The sequence below is a fragment of the Suncus etruscus genome, chromosome 3, assembly GCF_024139225.1.
Source record: "Suncus etruscus isolate mSunEtr1 chromosome 3, mSunEtr1.pri.cur, whole genome shotgun sequence".
Taxonomy (NCBI): Eukaryota; Metazoa; Chordata; class Mammalia; order Eulipotyphla; family Soricidae; genus Suncus; species Suncus etruscus.
Genome location: NC_064850.1, coordinates 136,767,507 through 136,785,458, shown reverse-complemented (window position 1 = coordinate 136,785,458; position 17,952 = coordinate 136,767,507). Strand labels below are relative to the sequence as shown.

Below are 17,952 nucleotides of genomic sequence, written 5' to 3'. Positions count from 1 at the left end.
TAAAAGTAGGTAGACATGAAATAAATTTAAAACATGTAAATCATCCCACTTTATGGTTTTTGTTTCTAAAATGAACACTTCGTAGTTGCTTAAGTGAAGAGACATATTCCAGGTCCAGTGTCAGGAATTAAAGAGAAGGAAAGAGAATGATGTGTAATGGGCTCAATGGACCCATTGAGCCAGAATAGTTAGAGCAGGCTCTTGACTAAAACTGATAAGTGAGTTTTATGGGGAAAAAGACAATGACCACAGATAACTTATGATTTTTGGAAAGCTAAAAGTGATTCTGGATAAGTGTGATTGACATGCATGCATCTTTGCATTTGTGTTTTAGAATTTGCTAAAACCAAATTATGCCTTTTTATTATTAATTTCTTTATTTATACAATTTGATTACAAACATGATTGTAGTTGGGTTTCAGTCATATAAAGAACACTCTTCATCAACAATGCCCTAAGTCTCCCACCACCCTGTTCCCTGCCCCCCAGCCTGTATTTGAGACAGGCTTTTACTTCCCTCATTCATTCACATTGTTATGTTAGTTGTCAGTGATGTTGATTTTAAAGGTCTGAGGGAGTGGAGTTTTGTACTACCAGGTTTTATTTTATAAAAAAAAAAAAAAAAAAGTAAAATAAAAAAAAATAAGGATTAAGAAGGCTGGATTTTCTCTATTTTCCTAGCTGTATTTCAAAGCAATCTATTACAAAATTTATGTTAATGAGAGTTCAAGAAAGAAGGTCAAGAAAAAAAACCTTTGTATTGTTGTAATAAAACTTCGTTCATATCACTGATAAGAAAATAAATATTTCCTGTTCAGAATCAATTTGTGAGAAGGAAGTCTGTACATACTAAAAAAATCCAATCTTCTCCAAAATGTCAAATACTCAAATACAAATGAATTAAAAATTTTAATTTCTTCCCTTGCAACACTAATTAAGAAAATACAAAATGTAAAATTTAAGTTGTAGGACAGGTATGTAAAGTATTTGTATGTGTGAGCCCATGAGTTCTACCCTAGTGCGTGCACACACACACACACACACACACACACACACACACACACACACGAAATTACTATGCTCTTGCTGATGCAATGGATAGTTAATACTTGATTATTTTTCGTTGAGTAATTTATCCACATAATTTAAATTCAATTTTGAGAGGTTTTTTAATTTTAATGGAAGAAGGAAAACAATCTTGGAGTCTGAAAGATTGTTTACCTTCAGATGATTTACTGTGTATACTTCATTCTAAAGTCATTCACAGATCATTTGGGTACCCAGGAAAATCACTCTCCTCTTCTTTCTTACTTTTTCTGAAAAGAAGTGCTTTACCACACCGAAAATATATCAGGTAGTCTACTGTAATCCTTCGTTCTGGTTCCTGTCCTTACTTGGCTCAGAGTAATTTATCTACTGCCCCAGGGATGAAAACATCTCAGCTAGGAATTCAGTGATACTAGCAGAGAAGTGGCCCCAGGATGGCTTAAGGAATTTTATAAAGAACTTTCAAATCGGGGTCGGCGAGGTGGCGCTAGTGGTAAGGAGTCTGCCTTGCAAGCGCTAGCCAAGGAAGGACCGCGGTTCGATCCCCCGGCGTCCCATATGGTCCCCCCAAGCCAGGGGTGATTTCTAAGCGCTAAGCTAGGAGTAACCCCTGAGCATCAAATGGGTGTGGCCCGAAAAAAAAAAAGAACTTTCAACTCAACCTATGTAGGCATTGCTGATTAAATTAGTTTGCAGTAAATTACAATGCTATATTTGCATATTTGGCATAATTTCTTTCTATGTATGAAGGGAAGTTGACTTGAAGAATAGTAATGCATTTGATCACCACAGTTTACTTGGATTAAAGGTTTCACTTCCTCCTCCATTTTCAACCAACTAGGAATCTTAGGAGGCTCATATTTCCTAAAGGTGTTTACCAGAAACCATATTTCCCTACTCCTTTTGTTTGTTTTATAAGTGTAATAAATTTCTTTCTACCTCCTAATGTTGATTATAACCTCATATGGCATCTTGTAATGAAGTAGAATTTGGATCTCAATTATTTGCAAGAAAATATACTTAAGGGATGGAGTTTAAATTCATGTACCTTTTTCTTTCAAAAGGATTCCTTAAAGCTTAACTTTCAGGTTTTTTTTTTTTGTTTTTTGTTTTTTTTTTTTGGTGTTTTGTTACTTTGTGTTTGTTTTTGAGCTACACAGGTTAATGTTCAGAGATTACTCCTGGCTCTGTGCTCAGTAATCACTCTTGACAGGCCATAGAGTACATATAATGGGAATTGAACCTGGGCCAGCTGTGAGCAAGGTAAGTGCCCTACATGTTATGCTATCATTACAGTCCCTAAACTGAAATTTATAACAGAAAGAAGTTCATGACTTGAGATAATTTCTTCTTATATATATTAATATCATTATTTAAACACCTTGATTACATATATGATTGTAGTTGGGTTTCAGTCATGTAAAGAACACCCCCCTTCTCCGTTGCAACATTCCCACCACCAATGTCCCAAATCTCTCTCCTCCCCACCCCACCCCACCTGTATTCTAGACAGGCTTTCCACTTCCCTCATTCATTCACATTGTTTTGATAGTTTTCTGTGTATTTATTTCTCTACCTGCTCTCACCACTCTTTGTGGTGAGCTTTATGCCGCGAAATGGACCTTCCAGCCCTCCTGAGAGAATTTCTTGTTTCCTATCTATTCAAGAGTGTATAATTGGAGATTTTGACACAAATATTATTTTTCCATCAACTTCATGTAATTTCTTTTCAGTGTTAATGATGTAACAATGTCCTTATGTTAACTAATGTGGATACTACAGAATAATCTATTTGGTAACCCTATTAAATATTTATACCATTAATCAAATATTATATAGCTTTTCTTGACCTTTCTATTTTTGAGTGCAATAGAAATTCAACATTTTTTGTTGGTTCAGTCCACTGTCATCCTAAAGTTCAATAATAGTAAAACCAAATGCTTATAGTCTTATCAAGAAAGTTATTTTATATAGGGAAATATTGTAGTCAGACCCCAAGAAGTAAACCAAAATGCTATTAGTATTTAGAGATGAAGAAATTACTTCTATAAGATTCAATTTTATTTTAAAATAAAAATTTTCATGCAAAGTTTATAAGGAATTTCATAAGGCTAACAACAACAATGACAACACTGATCTTCCCTTTTCAAGTCCTCTGCCCAAAGGCAAACACTCTTAATAGCCTAATGCACTTTTGCAGATGTTTTCTGGGTGCATAAAAGAGAGCAAAGTAGAGTGGTTAAGAGTATGGATTCTGGAGCGTGTGTGAGTGGGATTAAATCCAATTTCACCTTGACCTTGGACAAGGTACATTTTCTTTCTAGCTTCCTGTAAATGGGGGGTTATTATCAATATCCCTTAAAAACTGGCATACCCTATAGAGTTTTCCAACCTATTTTTTTCACTAATCATACTGTGAGCATGATCAAATTTATTCACTTGTACAACAATCATTCTGTGTAATATTGCGTAATGGTACATGTATGGTAGTCCCTTTTGAAATGTTTTTTATCTCACCTTACAGAGTTTTATTTTTTAATTTAACTAGGGCTGTTTTTTTAATTGGGGTTTTTCTTGCATTTTTCCAGAGGTGACTAGCATTCGAGGGCAGTTGTAGAATGCTTAGGAATTTGGGATCATGGTTGAGTTTAGGTTTTTGTATATTGGTTAAAAAAATAAACAAGAATCTATTTGTTCTTTTAGTAAATATTTACTGAATGCTTACTATGCTTAGCAGTGAAAATAGAAACTGCAAGTAGGGTAATATACAAGAAACAGTACCAGTTCCTAAACAGCCAAGAAACTGTATGATTGGAAAATGGTTAACAAGAAATTCTGGCTAGAATAGAGGTATGTTTCTGACACCATTATATTATCAAAGCATTTTCAGGGCATAGACCTGGAAGAACAGAGCTTTGAAACTTCTCTGTTCCTGGGTCTGAGAGATAGCATGGAGATAAGGCATTTGCCTTTCATGCAGAAGGATGGTGGTTTGAATCCCTATGCCTGCCTGGGGCGATTTCTTACCCTACAGCCAGGAGCAACCCCTGAGCACTGCCAGGTGTGACCCCAAAACAAAAAAAATAAATAAAACAAAAAACTTCTCTATTCCCTGCTTCCATGATTACTTGATATAAGTTGTATTTTAATTTAAAACTTAAAAATGCATAAAGTGACCCAATTAAGACACTTGGGATGGTACTTCTTATCAGCATATTTTTGATAGAAACCATCTAGCTTAGCCTCATAGTAGTTCCTGAATCACCTCTCCTTTTTGAATCCAGACTCAGTTACTGAATCAGTTTTATTTTGTGAGAATTAAGGGGAAGTTATGATACATACCATACATGATATATGGTAAAAACAGAGTAGAGTCAAGACAACTTCATGATGATCAATATTTAGAATTTTAAGAGATTCAAATTTTCTGTATCTATTGATCAAAAATCAAATACTCTTTCATTCTAATGCATGATCTGTAAAAAAAAATATCTCTAATAAGCTTCAGTATGTGATAGCAGTTGTTAGTTGTATTATCCAAATAAAATATTCCATCTATATTTTTAGCTATATTAATTTTATAAGTCAGGGGGATGATGTGTACATTTAAAATGAGTAGCATCAGAAGATTGGGCACATAGAATAATTTCACTCATTTGTGGGATATAAGAAAAATAAAATATATTATAATATTTATATCCAGAGATAATGAGGGTCAGAAAGAATAATCTTTTTGCTTGCCACAAAGAGCATTGAGTGTAGGGTGGGGGGGAGAGAGAGAGAGAGAGAGAGAGAGAGAGAGAGAGAGAGAGAGAGAGAGAGAGAGAGAGAGAGTGACGGGAGAGGAGAGAGAGAAGTAAAAGGTCTGCTCCAGAGATGGGGGTAGGTGGGAGGGAAACTGGGGACATTGGTGGTGGGAAATATGCACTGGCGAAGGGTGGGTTATGACTGAATTTTTTTGATTTCCTCACTGCAAAGATTTTTTAACTCTACTATTGTCAGAAAGTTAGATTTATTGTATAATTGACATTAAAAGTGGTGAGGGAAAGGCATTGCAATACCAAAGATCCAAGCATGATCTGGTGTAAGGGACTAATCCTGAGGTACTCATTCAAGTCATTGCTTTTTTGCATTTTGTTTTATGAGTGAGAATTACACACTATGGTCAGAAGCAGTATCCATAGCATAAATTCAAGTCATAGAAAAGACTGTGTTTGTACCATCACAGGGTATCTACTTTACAAACAATAGAAGTGATCAAAGGCAAAGTTGATAGCTCTATATATCAGAGGAGGTTCTGAAAAAGACTCAGAGAGTATGTCAGAGTAATTTAGTAAGAAATCATAGAAATTTTATATCAATTTTAACTGTATTAATTTATTTTGGGGTTTTGGGCCACACCCAGTGACGCTCAGGGGTTACTCCTGGCTATACGCTCAGAAATTGCTCCTGGCTTGGAGGGACCATAAGAGATGCCGGGGATTGAACCCAGGTTCGTCCTGGGTCAGGCGCATGCAAGGCAAACGCTCTACCACTGCGCTATCACTCCGGCCCCATTAACTGTATTAATTGTTAAAATACAGTGTTGGGAAGCAGCAAGTATTGTGTGTAGAAGAAAAACTATTTAATTGTAATTTGCTGAATTGGTTTATTTTCATGCTGCCAAGAATAATGTAGAGTATTCTAAAGTTTATCATGAAAGCCTATCTAAATATTCTTATTATTTTACTTAGTTCTTAAAAGAAGGTAATTGTGGCAGGTGGTAAATTAATTCTTTTCTTTTAAGCCATTGTCCCTACGTAAAGCCTCTCTGCATTTAAACCAAAAAGTCATTCTGTATTCTATCCTTTATAGTTGCACAGATCTAATGTATTGCTTAGGGATGACACTATGAAGGTATTGGGACAAAGCAGAGAATTATTTTTATTTAGGAAAAAGAAAATGACATTTATTTTCCACTTGCAACATTGTCTGTTAATCCAGTCTCAATGTTTATCAATTTAAATTGTATTCAGATTAAATTGAAATTGCTAATAAGAACGTGCTTTTATATAAGTATCTATTAAGTTCAATTGTTCAACCTAAGTATTAAGATATAAGGATATCAATGTAAATGGAGATTAACCTTTTAAGTTTGAGTGATGCTGTTATATAGCTTGAACATCCTAAAGACTGAGCAGATTTATTTATGCTTTATTAAAACTTTCTATGGGTAAACCTGTAAAATGGGGGCTTCCATATTAAAAGGTAATTTTAAAGAAGAAAAACATGATCAGTATATTTTTTCTTTAAAATTTATTTTAGGAACCAGAGATGTAACTTGAATGGTTAAAAAAATCTTGAGTTCAATCCCTGGTATCTAGTCATTCATAAACATAGTTGAGGTTTTGGTACCCACACTCCATCCATAACCGGACCTGAATGAACATCACTGGGAGTAACACCTGTAGCAATAAAATAAGACTTATTTCTGCAATATCTGTAGTCAATTTGAGTTTAGAAAATTCAGTTAATGTCACCTGAAAGATAGTACAATGGGTAGGGTGCTAGCCTTGCATATGGCCCACCAGGCTTGATTCCTGCAGCCCATATGGTCCCCTAAGCCTGTCAGAAGTGACCCGTTAGCACAGTGCCCTAAAATTAAATAATTATTCTACTTATAATTAAATTCAATTCATATTTTTTCAAAGAGAATCTAAGACCATTTGGAAAAAGTAGAAAACTCATACTCTAATGGGTTTATCTTTTATAAGATACTTTTTTAGATTTTCTCTACATGGTATCTGATTTTTCTTTTTTCTTTTCTTTCTTTTTTAATAGTTTTTATTGAGGCCAATGTGAATTACAAGTTTTTCACAGTTAAGTTTAAGGTACATAGTGCCAGAGAATTGGGGAAATTCCCACCACCCATGTTGACCACCTCTGCCTCTGTTCCTAGCATGCTTCCCATACTTCCACTCCCTGGACTACTTGTGTAACAGGTCCCTTTGCGTATAACTTGTGGTTTTGGTCTCTTGATTCCATTGTCACTGACTTTGGGTGGGGTATTTAGGTTTGGTCATTTTTTATTTCCACTCCATGTTCATGAGACTACTTGCCTTTGCTACGATTCACATATTTTTCTTTATCAATTTAAGCAACAGAACAAGATAATTCAAGTTCTATGGTTCTGTTGATAAGAAAAAGAAAAGTAAAGAAAAAGTAAAAGAAAAAGAAAAAAGTAAATTGATAAATAAATAATTTAAAAAATTGGGGAGACCCTATTTAGAAACAGTATATATAAATTTAAAAGAGGAAGGACAAAATGAGAAAAAGGAAAACCAAACAGAACAAAGCAAAACTAAACAAAAATGAAAAAAAAAAAGAAGTGGAGGGGATTGCTGTGGTAGGATTTTTTCTTTTTCTTTTTTTCTTTTCTTCTTCTTTTTATTTTGCATAGGCACAGTAAGTACTTGGGAAATTAGGAAGGAAATTTCCTTGGCCTAGGATATATAGGGTTTCTCCATCCTTGAAGCATATCGTCATGAGCTATTATCTACAGGCTTCGGCCATATTCATTGTCAAACACCCAGGACTTTTTATGGTGCCAGGAAATATACTGCTAGTTTTGGTTGTCAAAAATTTAAAATACTAGTAAATTGAATAGTAGTTATGGATTTTTGCTAATACATTGAAATTCAAAGCCTTGTTTTACTTTAAAATTTACTCTAGAAAATTTACATTCTCTTATCTAGTACTAATGAAATTGCTGTAGAATAAAACATTTTTATATTATTCTATATCCTTTGCTATATTGCAGCATAATCAACATGTAATATTGTAAAAGTTTGAAGTGAACAGCATGTTGATTTGATGCACATCATACACAAAAAGGTAACCATATGTTTAGCTAATACCTCTCTAATTACTTCAAATAATAATTTTTATTTGAAAGGTGCAGAAAGTCTTTTCTTGTAGTGAGAGAATCATACAATTAATGATAGATTCAATGTTGTTCTGATAAGTTTCCTAGAAGAAAGGCAACTTTTTATGTGCCTGGATAAAGTTGTAATGTTAAAGTACAGAGACTGCTTCTAAAATGCAACAACATATTTTTAATTTGAAAATGAAAATGAGCTATAGACCTTACGTAACAGCATCTTGGCCAGTTCTGTATGGTAGCCATAGTGTGCAAGTATATTTCTTCTCATCTGAACAGTAGAGGGAAAGACTTTCTAGCACCATTGTTTTATTTTGTTTTCTGTTGTTTTTATGGGCAGCACACCCAGCAGTGCTCAGGGGTTACCCTGGCTCTGTGCTCAGAAATCACTCTTGGCCTGGGGGACCATATAGGATGCCGGGGTTTGAATCCACATCCATCCTGGGTCAGCCAAATGCAAGACAAGCATCCTACCACTGTGCTACCACTCCGGCCCCTATAGCACCATTGTTCTTGAAGAAATAATTTCTCAGATAAACACAGTCAAACCTATAATAGATGTGTAGGTCAGCAGTAAAGTAGAGGGAAGACAGAAAGAACTCTTGTCTGGATTCTAAACTGCACTTAAGTCTTTTCGAAGACATCTATTATTTTAACTGGATATAAAACCTATGATGGGGAAAGGACTCTACACAAATAGACAGTAATTTTAGATGACATAACAGTCTTTTTCCTGTCTTTAGTTTCTTTATATGTTTACTTCAACTTAACAAAAAGAAATCTATGATTTTTTAGCTTTTAACTGCACCATTATAAATATTTTGCAACTTTTTCTATTATATCTTTAATATTTTTATTGAAACTATTGTGATTTACAAAGTTCTTCATATCTGGGTTTCAGACATATAATACTTCAAGACCAGTCCCACACTAATATCTACCTCCCTCCACTGATGTTCCTAGAGTGCATGCCATGCCACCACCCCCTGCACTCCAGAATGCCAGCATAACATACCTATTTTAAATTTTGATTGTTAACATTTGGGTCTCACGATGTCATTGTTGTTGATTCTGGCTTCAATCTATTGTACTTTTTTAAAAAATTAAAGGCCACAATTTTGAGAGAGGATTTTATTTTAAAGCATAAGGTCTTGCTTCAGAATACAAAAGAAAAATATTAAAAGTAATAGCAAGAGTATTTTCTAGGATCATTGAATTGCCCAGAATCTTTTGTCACTTGTTATAGACCTTGCTTATACTGAATGTCTCTACTGTTTTGACAAAACCAAAGCTTTTTGAGGCAATGAGTATTTAGAACATACTTACTTAATATCTAGAATCAAAACATTTAAACATTGTCTTCCCAACCATTTATTGTAAGATGTTCCTAGACCTTGCTCAAGGGTATAAAGGAAGTAGGACAATGCATCTTGCTAAAAATTGAAACACTTACCTTTAATAACATAATTTAAAATTATTTCCCTTTATTTTTATAGTATGCATAAACTTCTCCCTATTATATTGTAGCCAATGGATAAATATTATTATGCATGCACTGCAATGCAAGTTAGCATCTTTATAAATGTTATGTGGTCATTTACTCTAGAAATTTCAACATTTCTGACTGATAAATTAGAAAATTTTAAGATCAGATATATCATTTTTCCTACTTGATGGTTTTTTTTTAAATTACATGCCAACTTTCATCTTTAGAAAATAAAATTCCTGGGCTAGAGAGACATGTAGAAGGTAAGGCACAGGGCCGGTGAGGTGGTGCTAGAGGTAAGGTGTCTGCCTTGCAAGCGCTAGCCAAGGAAGGACCGCGGTTCGATCCCAGCGTCCCATATGGTCCCCCCAAGCCAGAGGCAATTTCTGAGCTCCTAGCCAGGACTAACCCCTGAGCATCAAATGGGTGTGGCCCGAAAAAACAAAAAAAAAAAAAAGAAGGTAAGGCACTTATCTTGCAGATGGTCCACCTGGGTTAGATCCTTGGCACCTATATGGTCCCTGAGCACCACCAGGAATGAATTCTGACTGCAGAGCCAAGAGCATAGTTGGCTGTGCCCCCTCCCAAAAAGAAACCAAACAAACAGAAAATTACTATAGGAGGAGATTCCTATGGTTTATATTTCTAATGAAGCATTAATGTTTGTAAAGTACTTCTCTTAATAACCTGTTAGCTCACTGTTTGGAGTTCTTAGCCCTTTGTTTGTAGTCTAACCTATCATCTTTTTGGAGAAACTCCTTGTAATTTTGGACACTTAAGCCAGATAGAAATAGTGGAAATTACAGGGCATTCTTAGCTAAATCACCTTTCTACTTTACATGCCTTGAGCTACATTTAAAAACCTGAATGGCAGAAGTAAAATTTCTGAGACAGAGAACAGAAATCTGGGTTTCTAGAATAGAGCTCATGCCATGGATGTCATATTGGAGTAATGTATTCTGCTGCAACTTGGTAGCAGTTTCACATGTTATAGAAGCATTGAATTTAAAATTGTGACTATTTCAAAAAATAAAAAAAAAGTAGGATTAGCGGTCTATTTTTCATTTTTTCTTACTGAAAAAAAAAAAAGAATTAAACACATTAGTACCAAACTTTTAATAGTTCAAAGCAACACACTGTACTCTGTATCTGAATTTAGGATCTGTGCCTCTGGGCACCTTACCACTACAGTATCTCCACTCTTTGAGGCAAGATATCATTGATAAGAACACATAGATCAGGAATGATGCATTTCTAAATCCAAACTGATAAGGACTGGCTTATTTAGAGACCTTAACTTCTCCAACATGACTGTCTACATGTTGTTTTTGATTTTCCTGACTGAACAAAAGGTTTTCCTGACTGAACAAAGGAAGAATTGGAGGAATTATTGAGATAGGAATCTCCAAGTCAGACCTCTTTACTTGTGCTAACTATGCTCTACTGAGAGTGAGTCAATCCTAATATAGTTCCAGCCTGTAATCAGGCTGGAGAGGCTTACTCTGTGTAATAGCCAGGAGGTGGTAATTACTGAGAACTGTTTTGAAGCTACTTACTAACCATTGTTATTTCTGTCTTCTTAAATTCTCTTGCCTTTGTTATAAATAATAGGCACTAAGTTTTGGTGTTAAAAAAGAAGGTGGTAGCTATCTCATTCTATCAGCATTAATCACTGGGAATTTTTCTCAAGATACTCATTCTCATCCTGCATGATATCAAACTAGACATTGAAAAAGTAAAATGCATAGAGAATCCCTGTTCTCCTATGGAAGACAGACTTTGCCTCATCCAGTCCTTCACAGATGATGAGAGAGTGTAGGCAATTAAATAGTGAAATGGTGGTGAATACTTGAGGTGTGATGACAGTGCAGACGAGAGGAGAAGCCAGGTTCTCACCTCAACCTAGTTACATATAAATTTTTCCTACTGCTTTTATTTAGAAGAGAATAATATTTATATACATAAAATGAAGATAGAGTATGGGTATATTATTCATATGCATAGATATGATATTTGCATAGTGTCTATTGATGTCATGTATATGGAGTGCCTAATTCAGGGCATCTCACACAACAGAGGCACATTTCACATAAGCAGGGATTCATTTCAGTGAACAGTAGGTAAGTGCAATGTAAATGCCTTTCAAAATGACACAGTTACAGTTCCGTTTTTTTTTTTTTTGTTCTCAAAAATATAGAGAAGTGGATCATTTTGTTGCATAAGACATGTTAGAGTTAAAAACTTTACAGGATTCTGCTAGTAGTCTGAGCTACCCAAGAGACTGTCTTGGGCAGGCCAGAAATGCCAGTCTTACATCTCTGTTCCTGACCTGGGTCTGAGCCACTTGTCCCACCTGGCACACTTGGGCCACCTGGCATACAGCCTGCGCAACTATTTCACCTCTTGGCTCAATCTCACTTTCTGTTTGAGGGCTCACTTCAGTGTACCCAATGAATGCTAGAGTGGGCCAGACCCTCCTCCGCATATCCTTGCTTCTCTTTCCTTGCCAACTTCTTATTTAGGTAACATTTACTTTCCAGTATATATTTGACATCGATTGCCTTCATTGTTCCCTGCATCTTCCCACCAAAATGGTATCTCCCAGGGAAAGGAAAAGAATGATTTTTGAGGCTTCTTCTTCAATGTGTTCCCAGCACCTAGGACAGCAGCTTAGACATATTGCATAATTAAGCTACTTGTGTTGAATGAATGAACAACCTAAAAGCATTTAGATAGTATTGTAAGAAACTTAAAATTCTGGAGGAGTAATAAGATAACAGAAGAGAAAGGATAGAAAGAGTATTTAAATAGATATTCTTGTATAATGCTCCACTTATATTTATTTTCTTGCCAAGCCAGTTAATGGTTTGAACCTTTTTTTTGTTTGTTTCTGCACTGGATTGTTCAAGAAAGCAGGTGTATGACCCTTTGAGATGAAAAATTAAGTTTTGTCAATGCCTTCTTTTATGTCACTTCTTGATGTATGTAATCGACTCTTCTATTACATTTTTGTGGATGCAGCCACCAGAAGCAGGCCCCCTGTCCAAATTTCTTATTAGGACTAGCACTTCTTAATCAATCTCAATCCCAATTTTCAGTCCTGTGATTCCAGACCCTGTATTAGGAGCAGTTTAGTGTTTGATGACATATGATCACTGAGTGGACTTTCTTCCATGATTCATGACTATGAATCATTCATTTTATGACTTTGTCTCATGAGCACTTTCTGTACTCTGATTCCCATCCTCTTTCCAGGATGGGTCCTTTTATAGAAGCATCACTGATAACCTAAGACAAATTTGTCATCTGTTGGAGTGAATGTCCTTTGTAAAAACCTTTTATTTTGTGGAAACTGGGTTTATTCCCAAGTTTTATTGCACTCTGTACTCAATTTTCCACTGTTTTTGTCTTTCAGACCCACCAGTTTTTCTTGACCTCTTGGCCCTATTTTGTAGACATTTGTCAAGGCAGATGTATCTCTGTCCTTCACTTGTTTCAATTTTATTTTTTACTCTGGAGTGAGTCTTTTCTTTATTCTTTCTTTTCTTTTTACTATTTATTTATTTATTTATTTAATTTATTTATATTTGTCTTTGAGTCACACCTGGCAATACTAAGGGGTTAGTTCTGGTTTTATGCTCAGAAATTACTCCTGGTAGGCTCAGGGCAGCGCCTGGGATGTAGGGGATCAAACCCAGGTCAGCCACATGCAAGGCAAATACCCTACCATTGTGCTATCGCTTTGGCCCACTTTTCTTTATCTGTTTTTGACCTTGGTTATTCCTTTTCTCATATTCACTTCCATCTAAAGTCACTAGAAGTGATGCAACCAAACTGTATGGTAAATATTTCAATCAGATCTAAGTTCCACAATTTCATTTTGTGGATGCATCCAAAAGTAAGGAAAGCCACACTTTCTTCTTAAATACCTCTTTCTTCCCCCATGAGAGCAACATTTACTAATCCCTAGTTTATCCACCTTGGAACCAACTTTAAGATCTTTATCTTTGTATCTCTTTTTAACTTTTTTTATTTTATCTACTGTTATGATTTTAAGTTATCATGGACAACATACCACTTGAGAATTTTCATTTATACCTCATTCACCAAACTAAGTTTTATTATCATCTCATCTCCAGTTTATATCAGTCAATCTTTATGAAACTCTTCTTTAACAGAATGGCATTTTCAGTGACTCATTGAATTTAAAATATAAAATTCATATTCCTTTGCCCTATTCTTTCTTTTCTAACATTAGTCCAATGGTTTTCCAACCTGTGACATCTGATTTTAGCCTGCCACAAATTCATACTTACTCATTCTTGCCTTTTGGAGTCAGTGGGTGAATTTATTCATTGGGCTACATCTGGCAGTACTCAGGGATCAAATGTTCTCTGTGTTCAGAGATCACTCTGGGTAGTGCTTAGAGGACAATATGCAATGCCTAGGATCAAACCCCGATTCATGTTTGTATTTAATATTTTCTTATTCATGTTAATCTCCTCCCTTCCCATACCCTCCTGTCCTCTCCTCTCCTCCTCTTCCCTTCACTTCTCTCCTCTCTCCTCTCCTCCTTTCCACTCTCCTTCCCACCAGTTCACTCCTTTTCCTCTCTTTCCTTTTCCATACCCTCCTGTCCTCTCCTCTCCTCCTCTTCCCTTCACTTCTCTCCTCTCTCCTCCCCTCCTTTCTGCTCTCCTCCCCACCACTTCATTCTTTTCCTCTCCTTCCCTTTTTTCTCCTTTCCCTTCTCATCCCTTCCCCTCTTATCCCCTCTTCTATCTTCTCCTCTCCTCTTTTCTCCCCTCTCTCTTTTCTCCTTTTCTCTCCTCTCCTCTTCTTCCCCTCTCTTCTCTCCTTTCTTCTCCCCTCCACTCCTCTCCTCTTCCCTCTTCTCCCTTTCTCTCCTCTCCTGTCATCCCTTCTCACTCTCTCCTCTCCTCTCTCCTCTACTTTTCTCCTCCTCTTCCCTCCACACACCCTTCTCTTCCTAAGAGAAAATAAGTTCTCAAAGAATTCATGAGCCACTGTTGTTGATTTTCATTCAGTCTGGCTGGTTAGTTTCATGTGAGGACCTTAGGAGGTAGTGTTGGTTGGCCTCTACAGTGAAAATATCTTATAAGATTGGGGCTATGGGCAGAGTGATGAGGAGGACTGGAAGAAACATGGATATTTGCATAAATTCCTTTCACAAAGCATTTAATGTCTTTCTTCATTTTTTTTCCTTTCTCTTAAATCTTACCTCTTTCAGGCACAGTGCACTTTTTCTCACACCCTTGCCAATTTGTTGCTATCTGTATTTCTATAGTCTGCTTTAGTATACTTAAAAATTGACTGTATTATGGCCTCATTTGAGTGTGCCAGTATTACTTTCCTTTAGGTTTAAAGTGTAAGTATGATATTTTGGTCTGAATTTCTCATTTGTCATTAATATATCTATTTAGGCATTGATATTTGATCCGCCCATGTCTGGTGCTATTACACAGCCCTGTAGATCCTGGTCATATTTGTTTATCCTTGTTAACATATTTTTCTTCTCTTCCTCCTGTCCACATGCAGCATGTGCATTTCGATATAATGGACTCTCCTTTGTCTACCTCATCTACCTCTTGCTCATCCCTCTGTTCTCAGAACCAACAAAAACTACAATGCAAGGTAAGAAGCATTTCTTATTTTGTACTATAGTCTGAAAGCATTTTATTGGGCTCTTTAGCTTTGTCTTTAAAATAAGGGAGATGTATTTACATTCAGAGAATAGGTGTCAAATATTTAATTGAAAGTAATTGCTGGGCCGGGAAGATAGCATGGAGGTAAGGCGTTTGCTTTTCATTCAGGAGGTCATCGGTTCGAATCCCAGCGTCCCATATGGTCCCTGTGCCTGCGAGGAGCAAATTCTGAGCGTGGAGCCAGGAATAACCCCTGAGCACTGCTGGGTGTGACCCCCCCCCAAAAAAAAGAAAGTAATTGCTGTGGGTAACAGCAAGCCCTTGAGTAATATCATATTACTTCGAAGTTTGTTATTAAACTTTATGGGAAAAATATCTTTGCAGGAGATAATCAAAAGGAGATGATCCAAGTTTTGATATAGTCTTTTCCCTTTATAGTCAGTTTTTTTGAGAACCTGTAGATAGTAAGTGATAACTTAATGTGTTTTGTCACTGTAACAGCTCATCTCCCCATCTATGTCCTTAATAGGTTGAAACCTAAACCTAATGGGCTTGCAATGTATATAGGACATTTTATTAAGATGAATTCAGGTTGAGACATTCCTCAGTGGACTGAGAGAGTGCTTTGTATGAAAAAAGCCCATTGCATGGTCCTCCAACCACCAATTCCTTAAGCACCGCAGAGGGTGCCCTCCAAAAAAATCCACTAAAATTTATGCACTCAATGAATTGTCAATGAAACAAGACATATGGTTGACAATATTGGTTTGCACATTTTTATATTGGATTGAAGAGGGAGAGAATGTGGTACAGATGAATAAGACATAGAGTGGTGTTTCTCAGTCTATTAATGGGGGATTTCTCAATCTATTAATGAGGAAATTGGGAAGGAATTCTGGTCCTATCTATTGATTGAAATCTAAATCTCTTTCATATGTGTCAATTCACTTCTCAAAGGGAGTTATTTTTATCAAAAAGGTAGTTTTTTAGTCATGGTCATGAAAACTTTGGATCCCTTTACCATGCCTTCAAGAACCTGAAAGCTTAGGAAGTAAGATTGGTTATAGTTTTTTTTTTTTTGTTGTTGTTGTTGTTTTTGGGTCACACCAGTTACTCCTGGCTGTCTGCTCAGAAATAGCTTCCGGCAGGCACAGGGGACCATATGGGACACCAGGATTCGAACCAACCACCTTAGGTTCTGGATCGGCTGCTTGCAAGGCAAACACTGCTGTACTATCTCTCCAGGCCCAGATTGGTTATAGTTTTAAATACTTAAATTAGAGAGTGGGGTTAGTTCGTAAATTTATGTTGGAAGTTCTCTTTACTAAAGGTAATCATTAATATGAAATCACTTTGAATAAATTTAACAAATTGTCTTTTAAAACTGTTCTAAGACAAGAAAACAGGCTGCTAACTGCTTAGGTGAGTATAATGACCATCTATGAGAGGAAACAGTAGTTATATTTTATCAACCTTTGGAGTAGCATCAACTTATGAATGGACTTCATCAACTTATGAATGTTTTTTCCTTGTTATGATAAATTCTTCAAGAAAAGACTTGGTCTACACAAAATAGCAAATAATTAATTTTTTTCTACTCTCATCAGTTGTAAAATTTGGTTTTCATAAACATTCATTTAAATAGTTAAAACTGTAGAAGCTGTGTTGGTTTTCTTGACTCAGAAAGACTACTTAACAGTTATTCTTACTTTTGGAAGAAGCTACCTGGTCTTTGAAGTTGTCACAACCGTAGGAGCCAGAAGTATTTCACACATTCTCATTATCAGTTATTTCAACCAAAAAAGTACAGTGGTGCTATTAAAAAGGAGCTGGAGAGGTAAATCAGGAGATAAGGCACTTGCCTTGCATGCTTCTGTGTCAATAGAGACCCTAGTTCAAATTCTTGGTACTACATATGTTCCCCTGAGCACCATCACAGCCAGGTGAGGTAACCCCAACACCCATAAATCAATAAAATATAATAGTCTAACTATTTCATTCTATAGAGGGTATAGTACTTGCCTTTCAAGTTGCCTTGTAACTTGACCAATTTTTTTTTCCAAGGTACCCCATATGGTCCCTGGAAATCTGCAAGAGTGAACCTTGAGCTGAGCCAGAGTAAGCCCTGAGCATTGCTGGTTGTAACCACTCCCAAAATAAATAAATAAATAAATAAATAAATAAATAAATAAATACATACATACATACATACATACATACATACATACATACTGAAAAATAGCTTTCTAAGTCACTTAAACCCTTAGAGAATAAAGTTTGTCTCTCTCTTAATGGTTGGATCCACATGAATTGATGTGTGTAATGAATCCATTATCCAGAGTTGAATTGTAGGACCTTAGCCATACAATCTTGTATTTTCTTTCCTGTGATAATTCCTACTTATCTGCTCTATGAAGCAGAACTCCCTGGTTTTCTTTCTTTCTTTCTTCTTTCTTTCTTCTTTCTTTCTTTCTTTCTTTCTTTCTTTCTTTCTTTCTTTCTTTCTTCTTCTTTCTTCTTTCTTTTTTCTTCTCTTTCTTTCTTTCTTTCTTCTTCTTTCTTTCTTTCTTTCTTTCTTTTCTCTCACTCATTCTTTCTTTCTTTCTTTCTTTTCTTTCTTTCTTTCTTTCTTTCTTTCTTCTTTCTTTCTTTCTTTCTTTCTTTCTTTCTTTCTTTCTTCTTTCTTTCTTTCTTTCTTTCTTTCTTTCTCACTCTTCTTTCTTTCTTTCTTTCTTTCTTTCTTTCTTTCTTTCTTTCTTTCTTTCTTTTTCTTTTCTTTCTTTCTTCTTTCTTTCTTTCTTTCTTTTCTTTCTTTCTTTCTTTCTTCTTCTTTC

General features: G+C 35.7%; 1 protein-coding gene across 2 annotated transcripts in view; it reads left to right on the top strand.

The window, feature by feature from the left end:
- Nucleotides 1–17,952, top strand: part of PIEZO2 (piezo type mechanosensitive ion channel component 2) — a 441,513-nt gene that overhangs the window by 72,154 nt on the left and 351,407 nt on the right. For both annotated transcript variants that reach the window (XM_049769937.1, XM_049769936.1), the window contains exon 2: nt 15,012–15,107. In XM_049769937.1, coding sequence (XP_049625894.1) covers nt 15,012–15,107 — 96 coding nt within the window. The remainder of the gene's footprint in view (nt 1–15,011; nt 15,108–17,952) is intronic.